This window comes from Elgaria multicarinata, chromosome 6 (genome assembly GCF_023053635.1).
Source record: "Elgaria multicarinata webbii isolate HBS135686 ecotype San Diego chromosome 6, rElgMul1.1.pri, whole genome shotgun sequence".
Taxonomy (NCBI): Eukaryota; Metazoa; Chordata; class Lepidosauria; order Squamata; family Anguidae; genus Elgaria; species Elgaria multicarinata.
Window position 1 is genome coordinate 103315288 of NC_086176.1, and position 15876 is coordinate 103331163.

General features: G+C 40.4%; 1 protein-coding gene across 1 annotated transcript in view; it reads left to right on the forward strand.

Moving 5' to 3' along the window:
- The first annotated feature begins 1706 nt into the window (after positions 1-1706).
- The window catches only part of ATP8B1 (ATPase phospholipid transporting 8B1), a 39892-nt gene continuing 25722 nt past the window's right edge, over positions 1707-15876 (forward strand). Inside the window, exons 1-11 of the mRNA XM_063128692.1 lie at positions 1707-1885; positions 4179-4276; positions 5591-5704; positions 7182-7280; positions 7925-7986; positions 8252-8324; positions 8421-8491; positions 11387-11469; positions 13069-13227; positions 13474-13562; positions 15190-15380. Coding sequence (XP_062984762.1) covers positions 1708-1885; positions 4179-4276; positions 5591-5704; positions 7182-7280; positions 7925-7986; positions 8252-8324; positions 8421-8491; positions 11387-11469; positions 13069-13227; positions 13474-13562; positions 15190-15380 — 1217 coding nt within the window. The 5' untranslated portion in view covers position 1707. The remainder of the gene's footprint in view (positions 1886-4178; positions 4277-5590; positions 5705-7181; positions 7281-7924; positions 7987-8251; positions 8325-8420; positions 8492-11386; positions 11470-13068; positions 13228-13473; positions 13563-15189; positions 15381-15876) is intronic.

Genomic DNA, 15876 nt, shown 5'->3' on the forward strand with positions numbered 1-15876 from the left:
ATGGGGGCCACCACACTGAAGGCTCTTCCCCTGGTGGATTCCAATCCGAGGATGGGTCTACGTGGAACCACTAGGAGCAGGCCCTCAGATTACCTCAGTGACCAGGCAGGTTGGTAGGGAAGAAGGCGCTCTCTCAGGTGTTTAGTTTGTCTTCGACACTAAGGTATATCTTATTTGTGTAATATCATTTTAATTGGATTGTTTGTTGTGTAAGCTGCTTTGGATAATTTTTGAATGGAAAAGTGGAATATACATGTTTACAATAAACAATGAGGACCAGCTTGACTGGTCGATGCTCTGGGTGGTTTATACCTTGAACTTGTCTTAGAAGCCTCTGTAATGTCTGATGTCCTATGGGTCATTGAGGAAAGGTCTTCAGGTAGAGCCATCATTGAAAATATAGGCATGTTTGAAATTTAGAAAGTTAATACAAACTTCTAAAACAGTGCTGGGATAACTTTGTTCTAGTTTGTAAAGTTTATTTCTAAGAAACAGAAATTCTGTTTTGCATCTACCATGCTAGACTGAAAGTGCTGATTCTGACCTTTAAAACCCTAAATGGTTTGGTACCAAGTTGCTTGAAGGACCATGCATATCAACCTGCCTGCACTTTAAGATCAGAAAGTGAGGTCCTTCTCATTCGCTCACCTGTGTGTCATGACTAACCCTACTGCCCCTGTTTTGGGAGAAGATATTTCAGGTAATCAATCAGAATCAGATTCAGAACTAAAAGACGGAGTGCCAGACACCAGCCAGCCTGTATCAGTGGGGGAGGAAGTTCTCATGGGCGATTCCCCAGCTGTGAGTCAGTCTTCTCCAGAGCTTATCTCCTCAAGGCCAAATCTTACACACTCAGTGGGAAGTGAGGTTTCTTCCAGAGGTGAGCGTCCCAACAAGCTAGCTGATGCTAGGGTCTGCTGGAAGCTCAAACGCACTGGGCAGAAGGAAGGCGTGAGAAAATCAGTTCGATTATGCCAGAAGCTGCCTCCCCAACACGCTCTCTGAAGTTAGGGCTTTTGGGAAGTGGCGTCTTATTCTTCTTGAACGGACAATTGTCTTGCTTAGTTTCCATGCCTAGGGGGATGTTTCCAAGAGGTTAGACTCTATTCAGGTAGAAGAGACGTTTGTTGCTTAATAAAAGCTTTGTCGATTACTTAGCAAGCCTCGTCATTTGCCTCCCTTCGAAAGTAGGAGTGTTCTGAGAAACAGGACACTGTGGCAGCAATTAGGTGGGTGAACTGCCCAGAGAACTCCGGCTATTGGGCGGTATAGAAATGCAATAAATAATAAAAATAATAAATAAATAAATAAATCACACGGGACAGGGCCTTCTCTGCAGTAGCTCCATACTTTTGGAACAAGCACCACTCAGTCTGCCATGCTCCGACATTGCAGGCTTTTAAGAAGGTCTTGAAAACATATTTTTTTACCACAGCCTTCTCGTAATAAGGACTACTGGTTTTGCTGCTATTGCCACTATTGTTGTTGCCTGTTATACTGTTGGCTTTTATTGCTTTTAATTGCTATTTTCTTGCATTTATGTTTTTATTGCTTTTAATATAGTAACAATTTTTATGTATTTTCTTGTTGTAAGCCATCTTGCGAAAGCTTCTGCCGTGAAAGGTGGCCAAGAAATATTTTAAATGAATGAATAAATTAAATTAAATTGATTTATTTTCATTTCTTTGTTCAGGAACTGTTAGCAGGATGAATTCAGAAAGAGATTCGGAAAGTACCTTCGATGAGGACTGCCCACCCAACGATGAAGAGGTGCCATATAGTGATGATGAGACAGAAGATGAACTGGATGTTCAGCCTTCTGTTGAACCAGAGCAAAACCGCATTAACAGAGAAGTGGAAGCAACTCGAGACACCCTTAGAAAAGGTGAGAATGAAATAAATGGTTACAGAAAGGAGGCAACCATTCTGAATGTTAATTTTTGTATTACCCTGCTTGCATGAGCCTTTCTACACTAGATATTTATTTTGTGCTTGTGATTCTTCACTCATGGTAGTTTTCAGGTGCTTTACACAACCTCCTCCTCCTCCTCCTCCTCCACAGGCTCTTGTCATTTTTTGCAACCATTTTAGCATTATTATTTTTAATCGAGGAAAGTTTGGTATATCCGAGAAAGGCGGAATGAAACCCTAGTGTAATTGTGCAATACACTATACCACAGCACCACCTAGAGGTTATGTAATGGAGCATATAGAAAGGCAGCGAAGGAAAACTTGTGGGGTGGGAAATAGGTGTAGTGAATCGGATCTTTATCCCACAAAGATTCCAGAAGCAGAAGCCGTAGTGAAGTGGCGAGTTAAAAGCTTCATGTACAAATGCCCCAAAGGACCACAAAGTCAGACCTGGACTGACCCTCCAGAAGGAGTTTTGGAATTGGTACAAGAATGGTGAGGCAAGTTGGCTTAAGTTCATCCAAAAGAAATTTATTTGTCCATATCCACCGTATGACTGACTGAAATGAATTTTGAAGCTGATGCAAAGCAATGCTGTAAAGGTTTTCCTTTTCACTTGTGACCTCCAGAATCAATTACAGTTTTGAGCATATTGATTTTACCTTTGCTGTCGTTGGTGTTCTGGCATTCCAGAAGAATACCACTAGATCATGTCTATTGGCTAGATTGAGCAGTTCACTGCTCAGCAACAAACTAATAAGAGATGACAGGCTTCCCTTCTGAAATTTGCCTTGATAAATTCTGTGGATCCTCCAATCCTTGTTGCCCATTTTAACTGGGGACGGGGGAGTGATTTACATAATAAGAAAACAATAAGAATAAGAGTAATAATCATAGTAATAGTATTAACAACAAGCAATTCAGGACTTAGAGGGAATGAGATTTTAAGAGAGAGATACCATCAAAATCAGGATGCTAATTGATACAAACAATGCATTTGCACAAGCCTGGCATACTCCTTATGCAGTTGTGTTGGGCAGGGTGTGTCTGATTTGCATGAACCAGCAGCTCCACAGGGTGATGTAAATAGTAGGTTTGAGGTAAGGAAAAACAGTTATTGGATTCAGTTAACAATTTTGTCCACTAGATTTAGTATATCCACATTGGTAGATGTGTCACAAGGATAATCTTTAACTAAGCTTTCCTATCTGTTCTTTACTAATTTTGAGGAAGACAAGCTGTTGACATAATCCTATCTCTCCTCTCTCATCTCACACTATTGCCCCGCTCGTGCTCTTCGCTCCTCTGATGCCATGTTTCTCGCCTGCCCAAGGGCCTCTACTTCCCTTGCTCGGCTTCGTCCATTTTCTTCTGCTGCCCCTTACGCCTGGAACGCTCTTCCAGAACATTTGAAAACTACAAGTTCAATCACAGCTTTTAAAGCTCAACTAAAAACTTTTCTTTTTCCTAAAGCTTTTAAAACTTGATGTTGTGCGGACTTTATACTGTTAGTTTTACCCTACCCTGTGCCTGCTTACCCTACCCTGTGCCTGTTGGCATTCTCTTCCCCTCCTTATTGTTTTACTATGATTTTATTAGATTGTAAGCCTATGCGGCAGGGCCTTGCTATTTACTGTTTTACTCTGTACAGCACCATATACATTGATGGTGCTATATAAATAAATAAATAATAATAATAATAATAATAATAATAATAATAATAATAATAATAATAATAATCATGAACTGCATGATACTTACTTGGGGTGATTCTTCCCGCAAATTTATTTTGCTATCCTACAGCTGACTTGTTCTCCCTTTTTCAAAATTGTTTTGCTAGTTCTCTAGTCTTGTTAGTTTGCATTTGTCGAAGCAAACATGAACAGTAAGTAAGTACCTCTGAGTGAATTTGTTTTTAGGGAAGTTGTGTGGAATTTCTTGGAGTTCCTTTGTTTTGGTAGCCTTTTCATGCAATTCTTCGGTATATTGAAAGTTGGAACATATTTTATCCAGTTCCTGATCATTTTCAGGGGTAAGTGTAAAAAGGAGCAATCACAATTTCCTCACTGCTCATCTTGTCACATTTTAGTTTCTTTCCTTTTTACCTTTAAAAACTTGTGTATGTAAGCTAGAACTGCTAATTGGGGGTGGGGTGGGGGGAATCCTGAGCAATCTATCTTCCGTATAGAGGAAGAAAGGAGCAACTTCATCTGCTTTCAGGCATTTAAATGTTACATTCATTATAACTCTGGGTTTTGTGTTTTCAGATTGCAGTTGGCAAGTTAAAGCAAATGACAGAGCCTTCTATGAACAGCCCCAGTTTATGCAAACAACGTTTATGTGCTTTCAGAAAAGTAAATACGCAGTAAGTTGATTTCTTGACATACAGCAATATAATGATATCTAGTAATTATTGGGCCTGTCACCCAATGAAAGAAAGCTTAATTTATTTATAATGTTGGTTTTAATACAGTAATTGAGAAGTTAAGGTTGCATATGAATATGGTAGTGTAAGGCTGACTACTCAAGATTCACCAGACTGATTTTGCTTTTTTTTAAAAAACTGAAGCTTGAGCAGTGTAGACACATAGAAAATTTTGAAAGTTTGAATAAGTTCAAAGCTTGAGTTTTAATAGCAATTAATTTCCTCTGTGCCAAACAGGCAGTCAGCCCCGCCACAGGTGGGATGACGGACCATCAGGGGGTTAGATGATCCTCCCTAGGAAGGAAAATTCAGAGGGCTTCTCTAAACAAGTGATTTATAACACACTCGTGACTGGCTACTCATGGAAGTTTGCTGATCGATTGCATGACATTGTGAATGACCAGGATGTGTCCTGCTGTATCCATTGCAAATTCTGCCATGAAAAGAACCACTGTTAAAGTGGTAAAATCTGAATAAAAGTGGGATCTTGTGCCACTAGATGACAATGTCTCAATCAAAGTGAACAGAGGGGCAGTATTCAATTCCAAGCATGTGTTCACTCCTCTCTGCCCATGTAATGTAACCTATAACAATTGCGCCAAAAAAGCAGGAAGCACATACACCCTGGATAAGCAGTGCAGTTTCCACTTAATGTAAAGATGTCCAGAGTCTGGAACCACCCACTGAGATGAGCCTTTCTCATGTCTCTGCCAAATGTACCTCCAATGTTGGTAGGACACAGAGAAAGGGCTCTCACTATGATATTAATACCTGGGCACGCTCATTTTGGAGAAGCTGGTTCTGCTATGTCATCTGCGCTTTGCAAGCATTCCTTCAAGTGCTTGCAAAACCCTTCAAGGTTTTTTGTTTTTAGTATTTCAAGGAATGTTTGCAAACCCCGGAAAGTTTATGAGGCCACTCGACAGGTGTTCACTTGTCTCTAGCCAGTTTTTCAACTTGGAGGTGAAAGGTCCTGCATTTTTTCAATGCCTTATTTTTCTCTTTTTAAAAATGGGACAAAAGCTTTGATAATAAGAAGTGGGTTAAGACTTCTTGCAAAGAAGTAATATCCCAAAGTCTGTTTCATATGACTTGTTCAATGCAGCGACCCGTGGAATACTGGTTTGCATAATGCGTTTGCCTAACTGAAGCAGTTTGGAGGATGATTTAACTAAATGAAATGTTTTACATGAAATGTTAAATTGAATTAGTATGTTAATGCTTTGCTGAAATTATTTTTTTTGTCTTCAACAGGGGAATGCAATTAAAACCTACAAGTATAATCCAATCACCTTCTTGCCACTGAATTTATTTGAACAGTTTAAAAGGGCAGCCAACTTTTATTTCCTGATTCTACTTATTTTACAGGTAAAACTTGATCGTAGACTTCATTACGGAGATTGTTTCTCTGTGCCAAATTTAAAGGTTAACAGACTGTCTGGGTGGTAGCAAAGAGCTGCTACTGAAGCAGTGCTTGTCACAGATGAAAGCCATTTGGCAACTGACCCCTTGTTTGAATCTTGCAACTTTTATTGGGTTCTGGGTCATTGATATATGCTTTGTAGTTGTATTCTTGTATTAGGATGAGGGGAGACCACATCCTTATATAGTTAGAATTATGCAGCATAGGGTAATTTCCCATGTTCACCTGTGAAACACCGAGTGATAAGAGACCAAGCGATTACATGCATGAATGGGTCAGAACTGGGTACGTAAGGCCTTGTGCAATTTAGCTCATGGTGTTGTACTGGTGCAACAGCCCTTGAAATTGAGCCTGTCCAATTTGGCGTGCACAGAAAACTGTAGGGTTGGGCTAATAACATGCATCTATGAGTAAAAAGTGGCCAGACATGGAAAACACTGATCTGCTGATTGGTTTTGGTTTTAAAATAACGTGTGGGGAAAGGGAGCTTTTTTGTAATTAGGCACAGAGAATCATTCCATCCTGACTTGGGAACAGGGTTCTCTAACTTCATCATAATGAGCCTCTAAAAATTCCCCTTCTCACACAACTGCAGCTCCACACTTTCTTGGAGGTTCAGCTATGATGCCTAAACTGGTTTTGAGCTTAAAAGGTAGACCTGCCTTGTATGCCTGTCTGTTAAAAGCATGCTCTGCTTTCCCATTGCATTTGTCTCTTATTTGCTGACACGGCTCTTTTGACCATCGTTGTTATCTTTTAAAAAGCCCTATTAAGGTGCATTTTAGATGTGACTTGCTTCATATGCAGGTTATGGAAAACTGTCCCTTGTGGCTATGGTATATGGAGGGATATGGTATATACATTTAAAAGATACTGTGTGCAACAGCCTTCGTTGTTATGCAAGGCTGTAAATACTGGAATGTTTAGCTGCTAAAGTTGCATGCTTGTTGCAGCAACATTAAGAGTGAACTGTATTTACCCGGTGCTGCACTTTTGATACAGATCTTTTAAACGCTTTCTCCCTTTGTATAAGGGCTTTCTTGCAGAGGGAAAGGAGCTTGTGTATGTTGATTCAATGCATTTGTCAGTATCAGCCGTGTTTTAGTATACACACCTAGCAGAGCTCCTTTTACAGCACTTTTTAGTCGGAGATGTCAGGGCTTCAACCTGGGTCCTTTTGCATGCAAAGCATGTGCTCCACTTCAGCATTATCATCCTTCCCCATATATGAACATGTGAAGCTGTCAGGAATTGTACTCAGAACCGTATGCATGTAAAGCATGTGGTCTACCACTCAAGTACGGCCCCTACAGATGTGTGAGCTGCCTTGGACACCTATGTGATGGAAAGGCAGTGGCGAAATGTCTTAAATTAAAATAATAAATAATAAAATTAATAGCTGTTTTTTTCTTTTCATTGCAGTCAATTCCTCAGATAACTACCCTCTCATGGTATACAACTCTGATCCCGTTACTCTTAGTTCTGGGCATCACTGCAATTAAAGATCTAGTGGATGACATTGTAAGAATTGCATTTCCTTCTTTATATCTGTTTTCTTTTAAGTCTTTTATTTGAGTTGTTAAAAGTTTCTCACAAGAAACCTTTCCAAGCCAAAGTACAACATATTTGTCCCCAATTGTAACTGAATAAAAGCAAATCAGACCAAAAGGATGTTAAGGATGTTTTAAAGATGTTTTCATCAGTTATGTTTTTAATGTGTATTTTATATCATGTTTTCATACTGCTTGTTTTGTACTTTGAATGGTTTTAGTTTTTGTGAACCACCCAGGGAGCTTCGGCTATTGGGTGGTATAAAAATGCAATAACAACAATAATAATAATAGAAACCTGGACTTACTAGAGGTCTAGAACAAAGAGGGCTCTTCAAACAGGAACCTATGCAAACACCTTTGCAGTTAGCATGATCATTCATCATATTAGGGGCTCCTCAGTTACTTGTAAAATATTAATGAGTGTGGACCAAAGACCATTCCCTGCCTTCTGACCTATCAAGTAATGTGTAAGTTCTGATTTTATTCAGTCTCTCAAATACCAAATTGGATCAGTAGGGAAACACTTTAAGACCAGTTACGTTTTATTTATTTATCTATTTATTTATTATTGAGCGTCTTTTTAATCTTTCTCCATCCTCTCCTCCCTTTTAGGCTCGACATCGGATGGACAATGAAATTAATAACCGCATGTGTGATGTAATCAGAGAGAAAAGGTATTATACTCAAGAGACTTCACCTGAGCTGCATATGTCTGGTATACTATCTACATATGCAGAGATGGCCAAGTTCTCCATTTGAGATGGCCAACTTATCCGTTTATGGGGTTGGAAGCTCTCTTTTTTCGCACAGAGGTGTGGAAAAGTAATGAATTTTGGGTTTTCCTACAATAATAGTGCACTATCTGCCTCTACCACAAGGTGGAGTATGTTGTTTCCTTTGCAGCTTTACAGATGCATTTCCATTGTCTTGCTACTTCAGGTTCAGAAATACAAAATGGAAAGACATTCGAGTTGGTGACGTCATCCGTCTAGGAAAAAATGCCTTTGTTCCTGTAAGTAAAATGTGGTGTGTGTGTGTTAAAATGTGCACTGGAATGCCAGTATCATTTCTATGTGCATTTAACTTGCTTTATTCTTTATTTAATCAGGCTGATATCCTGTTGCTGTCCAGTTCAGAACCTAACAGCCTTTGTTATGTAGAGACATCTGAATTAGATGGGTAAGGCTCCTTCTCACTTTCACTTCCCCAGTATGGCAAAATCATGTTTGCTGTCTTAGCAATAGGGATGGGCGAACCCACCATAGACTGGATTATGCACCTTTCTCTGGACCCACAGCAGCCAGCCAACCCTGCTTGTCTTGCTCAACAAGGTGCCGGACATTCCACAGGCGCCCAGTAAGCAGTGCACAGCCACCCGATTACTTGGCAAGCCACCATTTTGCATAAAAATGGTGGATCATCATTTTTCGTAAATGTCCATTTAAACAAAATGGCGGCTTGGTGGACCAGCAGACTCCCACGTTTACCCGACTCAGCACGCATGGAGTCGGGCAAGTGCAGTGATCCATGGAGTGGAGTCTGGGAGGCTATGCAGGAAGAAGCCTGCTGGACTCCACCCCCTTTCCGGACTCCTGCAAAATTCCTACTAGTGATGCTGAATTCCTTGGGGAAGGATTTGTTTGTGTGCCATTTTTTAAATGTTTAGTTAGTTAGTTATTACATTTATATACCACCCCATAGCCAAAGCAGTTTACAAAAGTTAAAAACAGTAAACATTAAAAATATACAAAATTTAAAACCATCAAAAACATAAAAACAGCAGTATAAAAACAAATGTTCTTTGCCCAGGGGTTGCGTGGAATCAGAAATACATGTATGAGTTGTAGTTGTTTTGTTTTTTAACCTAGCTAGTTCTATTTGCATGCATAGGACAAGAAGGGTGCAATGCTTAAGTACTATTCTTTAAAATATTAGGGTTGTGCATTATGATTACTTCTGTGAATATAATGAACAGAGCTTAGGTCATTCTAAGAGTTTACCTTGATGTCCACGTTGCTCTTAAAAACAATATGTCTGTGTCCATTTGAATGACATAAAAGTTTAAGCCAAGCAAATATAGTATGATCCATTTAGTAAGTAAATAAATTGTGTTTTTACTGGATGATATAATTGCTGGCTTTTGCCAAGACTACTGTTTATAGCTTCCTCATCTAGAGGACAAAACTATTTGTTGCTCTTGTTGATTGATTTGCTGTTACTCTCAGGTCTGGCTTAGCTGCCAGCACATTTGCCCACTCCTTCATGCGATCATTCACATGGATACCTGTCTGAATGGAAGAAAATTGCGTGAGTGGAGTGCGTAAATAAAGAGACGACAAACAGAAAATGGATTTAAAATAAGGGCCACTTTTATTTAGAATTCTGCAAGAGGTGGAGGCCTAAGCGGGCATCCTATCTTGGCCATCCATCTGGCCTTAAAGGGATTGGGTGAGTCATTCGTAGCCAGAGGGTGTGGCCTGTATTCCACCCCCCCTCTGGCTTCCCCAGGATGGGGTTGGTAGGCCTTTCGGAGTCGCTCCCCCCGTGTTACAAAACTCCGGGTGAGTGAGAAAGGTTGGCCTCAGAGGTAAGCCCTATCTCACCAGCTGTTGCCACAAGGCTCCCAGCTGTGAGCCTCAGACGTTACCCCTTACCACTAACGGTGCCAAAGAATGCTCACCATTCCTATGCTCGCCCACAATGCCCGCAAATAACCGCCAAATCAAAGTTGTGACCAGTAACGCCAGATTAACCTAATTATTACTCCCCCATTTTCTCACAGTGTGAAGTAGGCGAAAAAACTCATAGCCAACTTAGGATATGAGCAAAAAATTCCTACTTGGCCCCCAAACGGGCAACCGGAAAACCCACACTGCCTACAAGGAAGAGAGGGAGGGAGACTCGCGCCAAAGAGGGCGCTGGGAGGGGCGAAGCACTTTATATCCTGCGCTGCCTCCTCCCCCGAGTGGCCCCACTGAGGGCGCGCCAATAGCTTGCCCCCGCGCTGCATCTCTCCGCCCCCACCCGCAATGGCCCCCGCACGCCCATGTGCCAGGGCGTGGTGGATAGGCAATTGATGTGATGAAGAGGTGACACGGGAAGAGCTGTAGCTATTTCTGTGATCACAGCTGCCTATTTTTCTCCAAATGTTGACAGAAGAAATTAAATGGTTGCTTGCATACATGAATTGGCTCCAAGTAGCCTTTCCCAATCCCTGTGCAGCAACACGTTCGTTAGGAAAGCCTGCCCTGTTCTGACTGAATTTTATCTCAGCATCATCTAACTGAAACACATGCAAGACTGTATCTTACTTAATTCCTCCTATGAAAGCTTATTTATTTATTGGTTTGTTTATTTATTACATGTCTATACTGCCTATTAGTAAAAGCTCTCTGAGCGCTTACCTCAGTGCCTGCAGGAAAGAACACAGAGACCTGGTTCACAGATAATGAGAAGCCACCATGGGTGAATTTTCCCATGGAGATTCTTGCTGCAGCAGCAGGCCGTCATTTGGAATATTTGGGATGTGGTTGGCCATGCTGTTGCTTCTCGTTACAGGCAAACCCAGTGGGGGTGGTTGACAAGCCATCAAGAACCCATGAGCTGCTTTAGGATTTCAGGTGGTGTGTCAACCACACCAACAACCCACCCTTGCTGGATTCGCATGTAACGAGAAGGCATTGTGTGTCCCTGCGATGCCCTGAATATTTAAAATGGCAGCTGCCACCATGCCAAGAAGCCCCACAGGGAAATTTACCCATGGTGGCCTCTCATTACATGCAAACCCAGACTACTGTGATGAAACACATTATTTTGCTCATACCTCACATAGGGGTCAAGGGAAAGGATGGCATTTTATATGTCTTTTTCTTTAGAACCTAGTGATTTTGTCACAGTTATTTGCACTGTGTGTTTTGAACAGTTCGTAAAGTAGAGGAAAGATCTAACGGAATCACAACTAAATGCAAGCAGAGAGGTTTCTCCTTTTTTAAAAAAACAACAACCTTGAAATAATCTAGTGTTCCTGGTGTTGAATTTACCGCGTTGCAATCTATGTTTTCTTCCTCATTTTAGTGAAACCAACTTAAAGTTCAAAATGTCACTGGAGGTAACGGACAGATACCTCCAAGAAGAAAATGCATTGGCAGCATTTGATGGTTTGTACAAATATGTTTTTATTTTTAATTACATACAAACATATGGCATTAGTAAGTGCCATTGATGTTGCATAAGCATTATTTTCCTCTAGTGTGATGTACATAATGCTAGCAGATGGACACCAGTAAGCCTATATACAGCAGTTGTTGGGGAACATGGGCAGGAGGGTGCTGTTGCACTATGTCCTGCTTTTGGTTCCCTGGTCAACAGCTGGTCAACAGCTGGTTGGCTACGGTGTGAACAGAGTGCTGGACTAGATGGACCCTTGGTCTGATCCAGCATGGCTCTTCTTAGCTTATTTATTTATTTTATTTATTTATTACATTTTTATACTGCCCAATAGCCGAAGCTCTCTGGGCGGTTCACAAAAATTAGCTCTTACATTCTTACCAATGGAGCCTTCCAATGGATGATTATGTACAAACTTACCAACAAGTGCAACAGGAAAAATGTGCCCAATTTTAAAAATAAATGTCATGGCATCATGATTTCTACCTGTGTGGAAGCTATTCAAACTTCTGATCACATTCCAATCAAATACAGACTGGAATATTTCTTTTTTCTCCATAAAACTTTCAGTAGTTAATTCTTTCAATAGCTAATTCTTTCAATAGTTAAGCTATTTTACTTAAATTGCCCCACAAGCTTACCCATGATGTACTAAAGACTGTAACCAGTGAATTTCCTTCCCCCTTAATTAGTCCTCTTGTTGCATTATTGCATATGTTCTTCCTTTCAGTTGTCTGTTTTATTTTTAAAACTTTATTTCAAAATATAATTCTGTGATTTAAAAATAACACAAACATTTCTGCCACACAGGTCAACACTGCAACCTGTACTTCAGTATAAAGAAAAAAATGCAGTGTCTTTCTGCCACACTGTATTTTTTTCTTTACAATAAAGTTTTTAAAAGAAAAACAGTGTGTTTCTGCCACAGTTCACATGGTAGAAAGATAGAAATGTTTCATTGTTTCAAACATCTGCTTTTAAATATTGTACTTCCATACATCCAATTGGCTGGTTGACTAAATTCCATGCTCCCTCTCCCACAGTAGCCCTCAGACCCCCACCCCCAATATCATGAAGAGGGAGGGTGGACTCTCTTGAATGGGGTGGGTTGTGGCATAGGGGGCTGAGGAGCAGAGGGGGATCTCCAAATTGGATGGAAGCATCATCTGTGGGCAGATCCGATTTGCCTAAAGTGCCTTCACCCAATTTTGGGGGTTCCCCCTTTCTATCCCACTGCGCCACACCCAACACACTTCAAGACGGTCCCCTGACACTGCGTAGCATTTTGAGGGGGGTCATTCAAGTCTCCTGGGAGGAGTAACGAGCAGGGAAATTGGCTTCCTGGAACTCCCTTCTACTGGCATGTCCTGCTTGTGGGTCCCTGGTCAACAACTGATTGGTCACTGTGTGAACATATTGCTGGACTAGATGGACCCTTGGTCTGATCCACTCTTTTTGTGTTCTAATGCGATGTTGGATGTGGTGCAAAGTTAAACCTTTAAACAGAATGGCTTTCCATGAAAATACTTTAATACTGTTTTGTAATCTAGTACTCCTTTTCTCCCACTTCTTTGCACATATCACATCAGGCTTGGTAGAATGTGAGGAACCCAACAACCGGCTAGATAAATTCACAGGAACCTTGATATGGAGGGGAAGGAGCTATGCTCTCGACGGCGACAAAATCTTGTTACGTGGCTGTAAAATTCGGAACACAGATGTGTGTCACGGACTCGTCATATTTGCAGGTATCTGTGTAGTCAATCAAGTATTGTTGTTACCTGTTTAAACAGAAAATGTGTATTTTTAAAAGTTTATTTTAGATAGATTTCCATATATTAAAATGTATGAGAAATAATCAAATGTACCTAAAATATTTTTTAGAAGTATTCACAGTCAAGGCTTTGCTTAGTCTGTAAGAAAATACAATTTAAAGTATTAATGTCTGTTTCAAACTCAGTGACATTTACACTGCAATTTTAATGTGATTTTAGGAGCAGACACAAAAATAATGAAAAACAGTGGGAAAACACGGTTTAAAAGGACGAAAATTGACTCCCTTATGAATTACATGGTTTATACGGTAATATATTTCAGTTTATCTTTACCCTTTTCATTTTTTTCATTTTAGAAGCTGTAGCTCATTGCTGTTTGTTAGTTTTCACTTCTATGCGTATGAAATATTTGTTATGCTCAGTGCTATGTTCGGCATGCCCAGGCACAGACTCTGCAAAGTCTTCTTTGGTAGCGCATATGTATATTTTATTTATTTATTTATTTATTTATTACATTTTTATACCGCCCAATAGCCGAAGCTCTCTGGGCGGTTCACAAAAATTAAAACCACAGTAAAACACCCAACATATGGATGTGGTTGTGCATATGCAGGCACAGGTTCTGCAATGTCTTCTTGCTGATTTCTTCCCTGAAGTCAGTGGAGGTTTGCATGGGTGGTTAACTATGATATTGGGGGAGGGCATTGTATGGAGGTTTTGTTTGTTTGTTGTTGTTGTTTTGGTGAGAGATGGGGAAAGAGAGACCAGGATGTAGGGGAGCACTATGCAGAGAACTGGGACTTCATTAGTTGTTTTCTTTGTAGCAATTCCCACACTGCCAAAGAGGCAAGCAGTTCAGAAGACCAGCAGCTTGCCTCTTCAGCAGGAGGAACTGCTGCAAGAAAAGCAAGAAAACTCTGACTATACGTGATTCCACTCCCTCACCCCCCACTACATTTGGCCAAGACTTTTGAATTTAGGCCAGACAGGGTCATATCTACCAATACATCTGCTTCCAAGAAATGAAAATGTTCACTTGTTATGTGCCTGAGGTTACTTTCATAAGAGGCCCTAAAATCATCTGGTTTGGGGGTTGTTGTCTGAATAGATGATGCATCACTTATTCTAGGGATATAGGAATCTGCCTTATATTTAGTAGGACCATTGAGTCCAGACATTCCGGGATTTCAGGCAGGAATCTTTCCCAGTCTTACCTGAGATTGAACCTGGGACCTTCTGCCTACAAAGCATATGCTCTACCACTGAGCTAATCCCACTACATATGTTCTAAGATACAGGCATTTAATTTGAATGAATTGGTAGATGCATATTATCCTGTTCCTGTGAAAGTATATCTAAGTATGCTGTATATCATCTTCTTTGCCAATCTGGGCCCTCCTGGAAGTGCCCATGGTACACTTCCATAGTGAAGAATGAGTGTTTTGGACTCTTGCATATGGATGGCCATGTGATGATACTGTGGAGTTGCTGGAAATCTAAAAAGTTACTATTATTATTATTAGTAGTAGTAGTAGTTATATCCCACCTTTTTCCTAATACTGTGCCTCAAGTTATTTTTGCATTTCTGGTGCAATGGACTATAAGCTGTTTTGGATCTCTTGTGCAATGGACTACAAGCTGTTTTGGATTCACCTTCAGTGGTGGAGGTGGAAAGCGTGAACAGATAATTTTGATACTAATTTGTTACATGACCTGCAGGATCAGCTTTCCTATTAACCAACACTAATTGGCTATCTAGAGCAGTGCTTTGTAAATACCTTTGCTTTAGCAGCAAATAATTCCCATTTCATTTTGCTCTTCAAGCATCGGCAAGCTGACGTCCAGAGATTTTCATAGTAATTAATTGGGGGATAAATGATGATGAATTTCAGCTGTTCTTTGGCAAAGCTTGGTTTTGTTGTGTTTACTTTCCAGATCTTTGTTTTGCTCATCTTGGTATCTGCTGGTCTGGCTATCGGACACACTTACTGGGAGCAACAGATTGGCAATTCTTCTTGGTACCTCTATGATGGACAAGATTATTCCCCTTCGTATCGTGGCTTCCTTAACTTTTGGGGCTACATCATTGTTCTTAACACTATGGTTCCCATATCCCTCTATGTGAGGTAACAAATATATTTAACTTCATTATAATTTGAGTGCAGACACTGAAGTTGTTATAGGTGTTATAGGAAATATTAATGATATTTCTTTCCGACCCATTTTCTTAATATTTCATTTCTCCCACAGTCCATGGCCGTAACAATAGAGGGTGTGCATTTTCTTGTACATGTAGACATGATTCAAAGCATTCTTTCCCTAGGAATTGTGCTACTTTTTTAAAAAAACCTCTGTACATAAGTAGCTGCTGTCCAAAAGACTTGTTTAATGAGCATTTCAAACTATCAGACTTGTCTGTGCAAGAAACCATTGACAGAATAATATACTTCAAAGCTGACATTTTATTCTTCTTCTTGACTGCCACATAGGTGGGGCACTTCTCTTCTTGGTGGCAGCAGGGTGGGGGACATCCATGCAATCACCTAGAGATTACTTCTTAGCAGGTTTATTCAGAAGGAAACGCCACTTAAAGCAGCTTTCTAGCAATATATCCTTTTAATC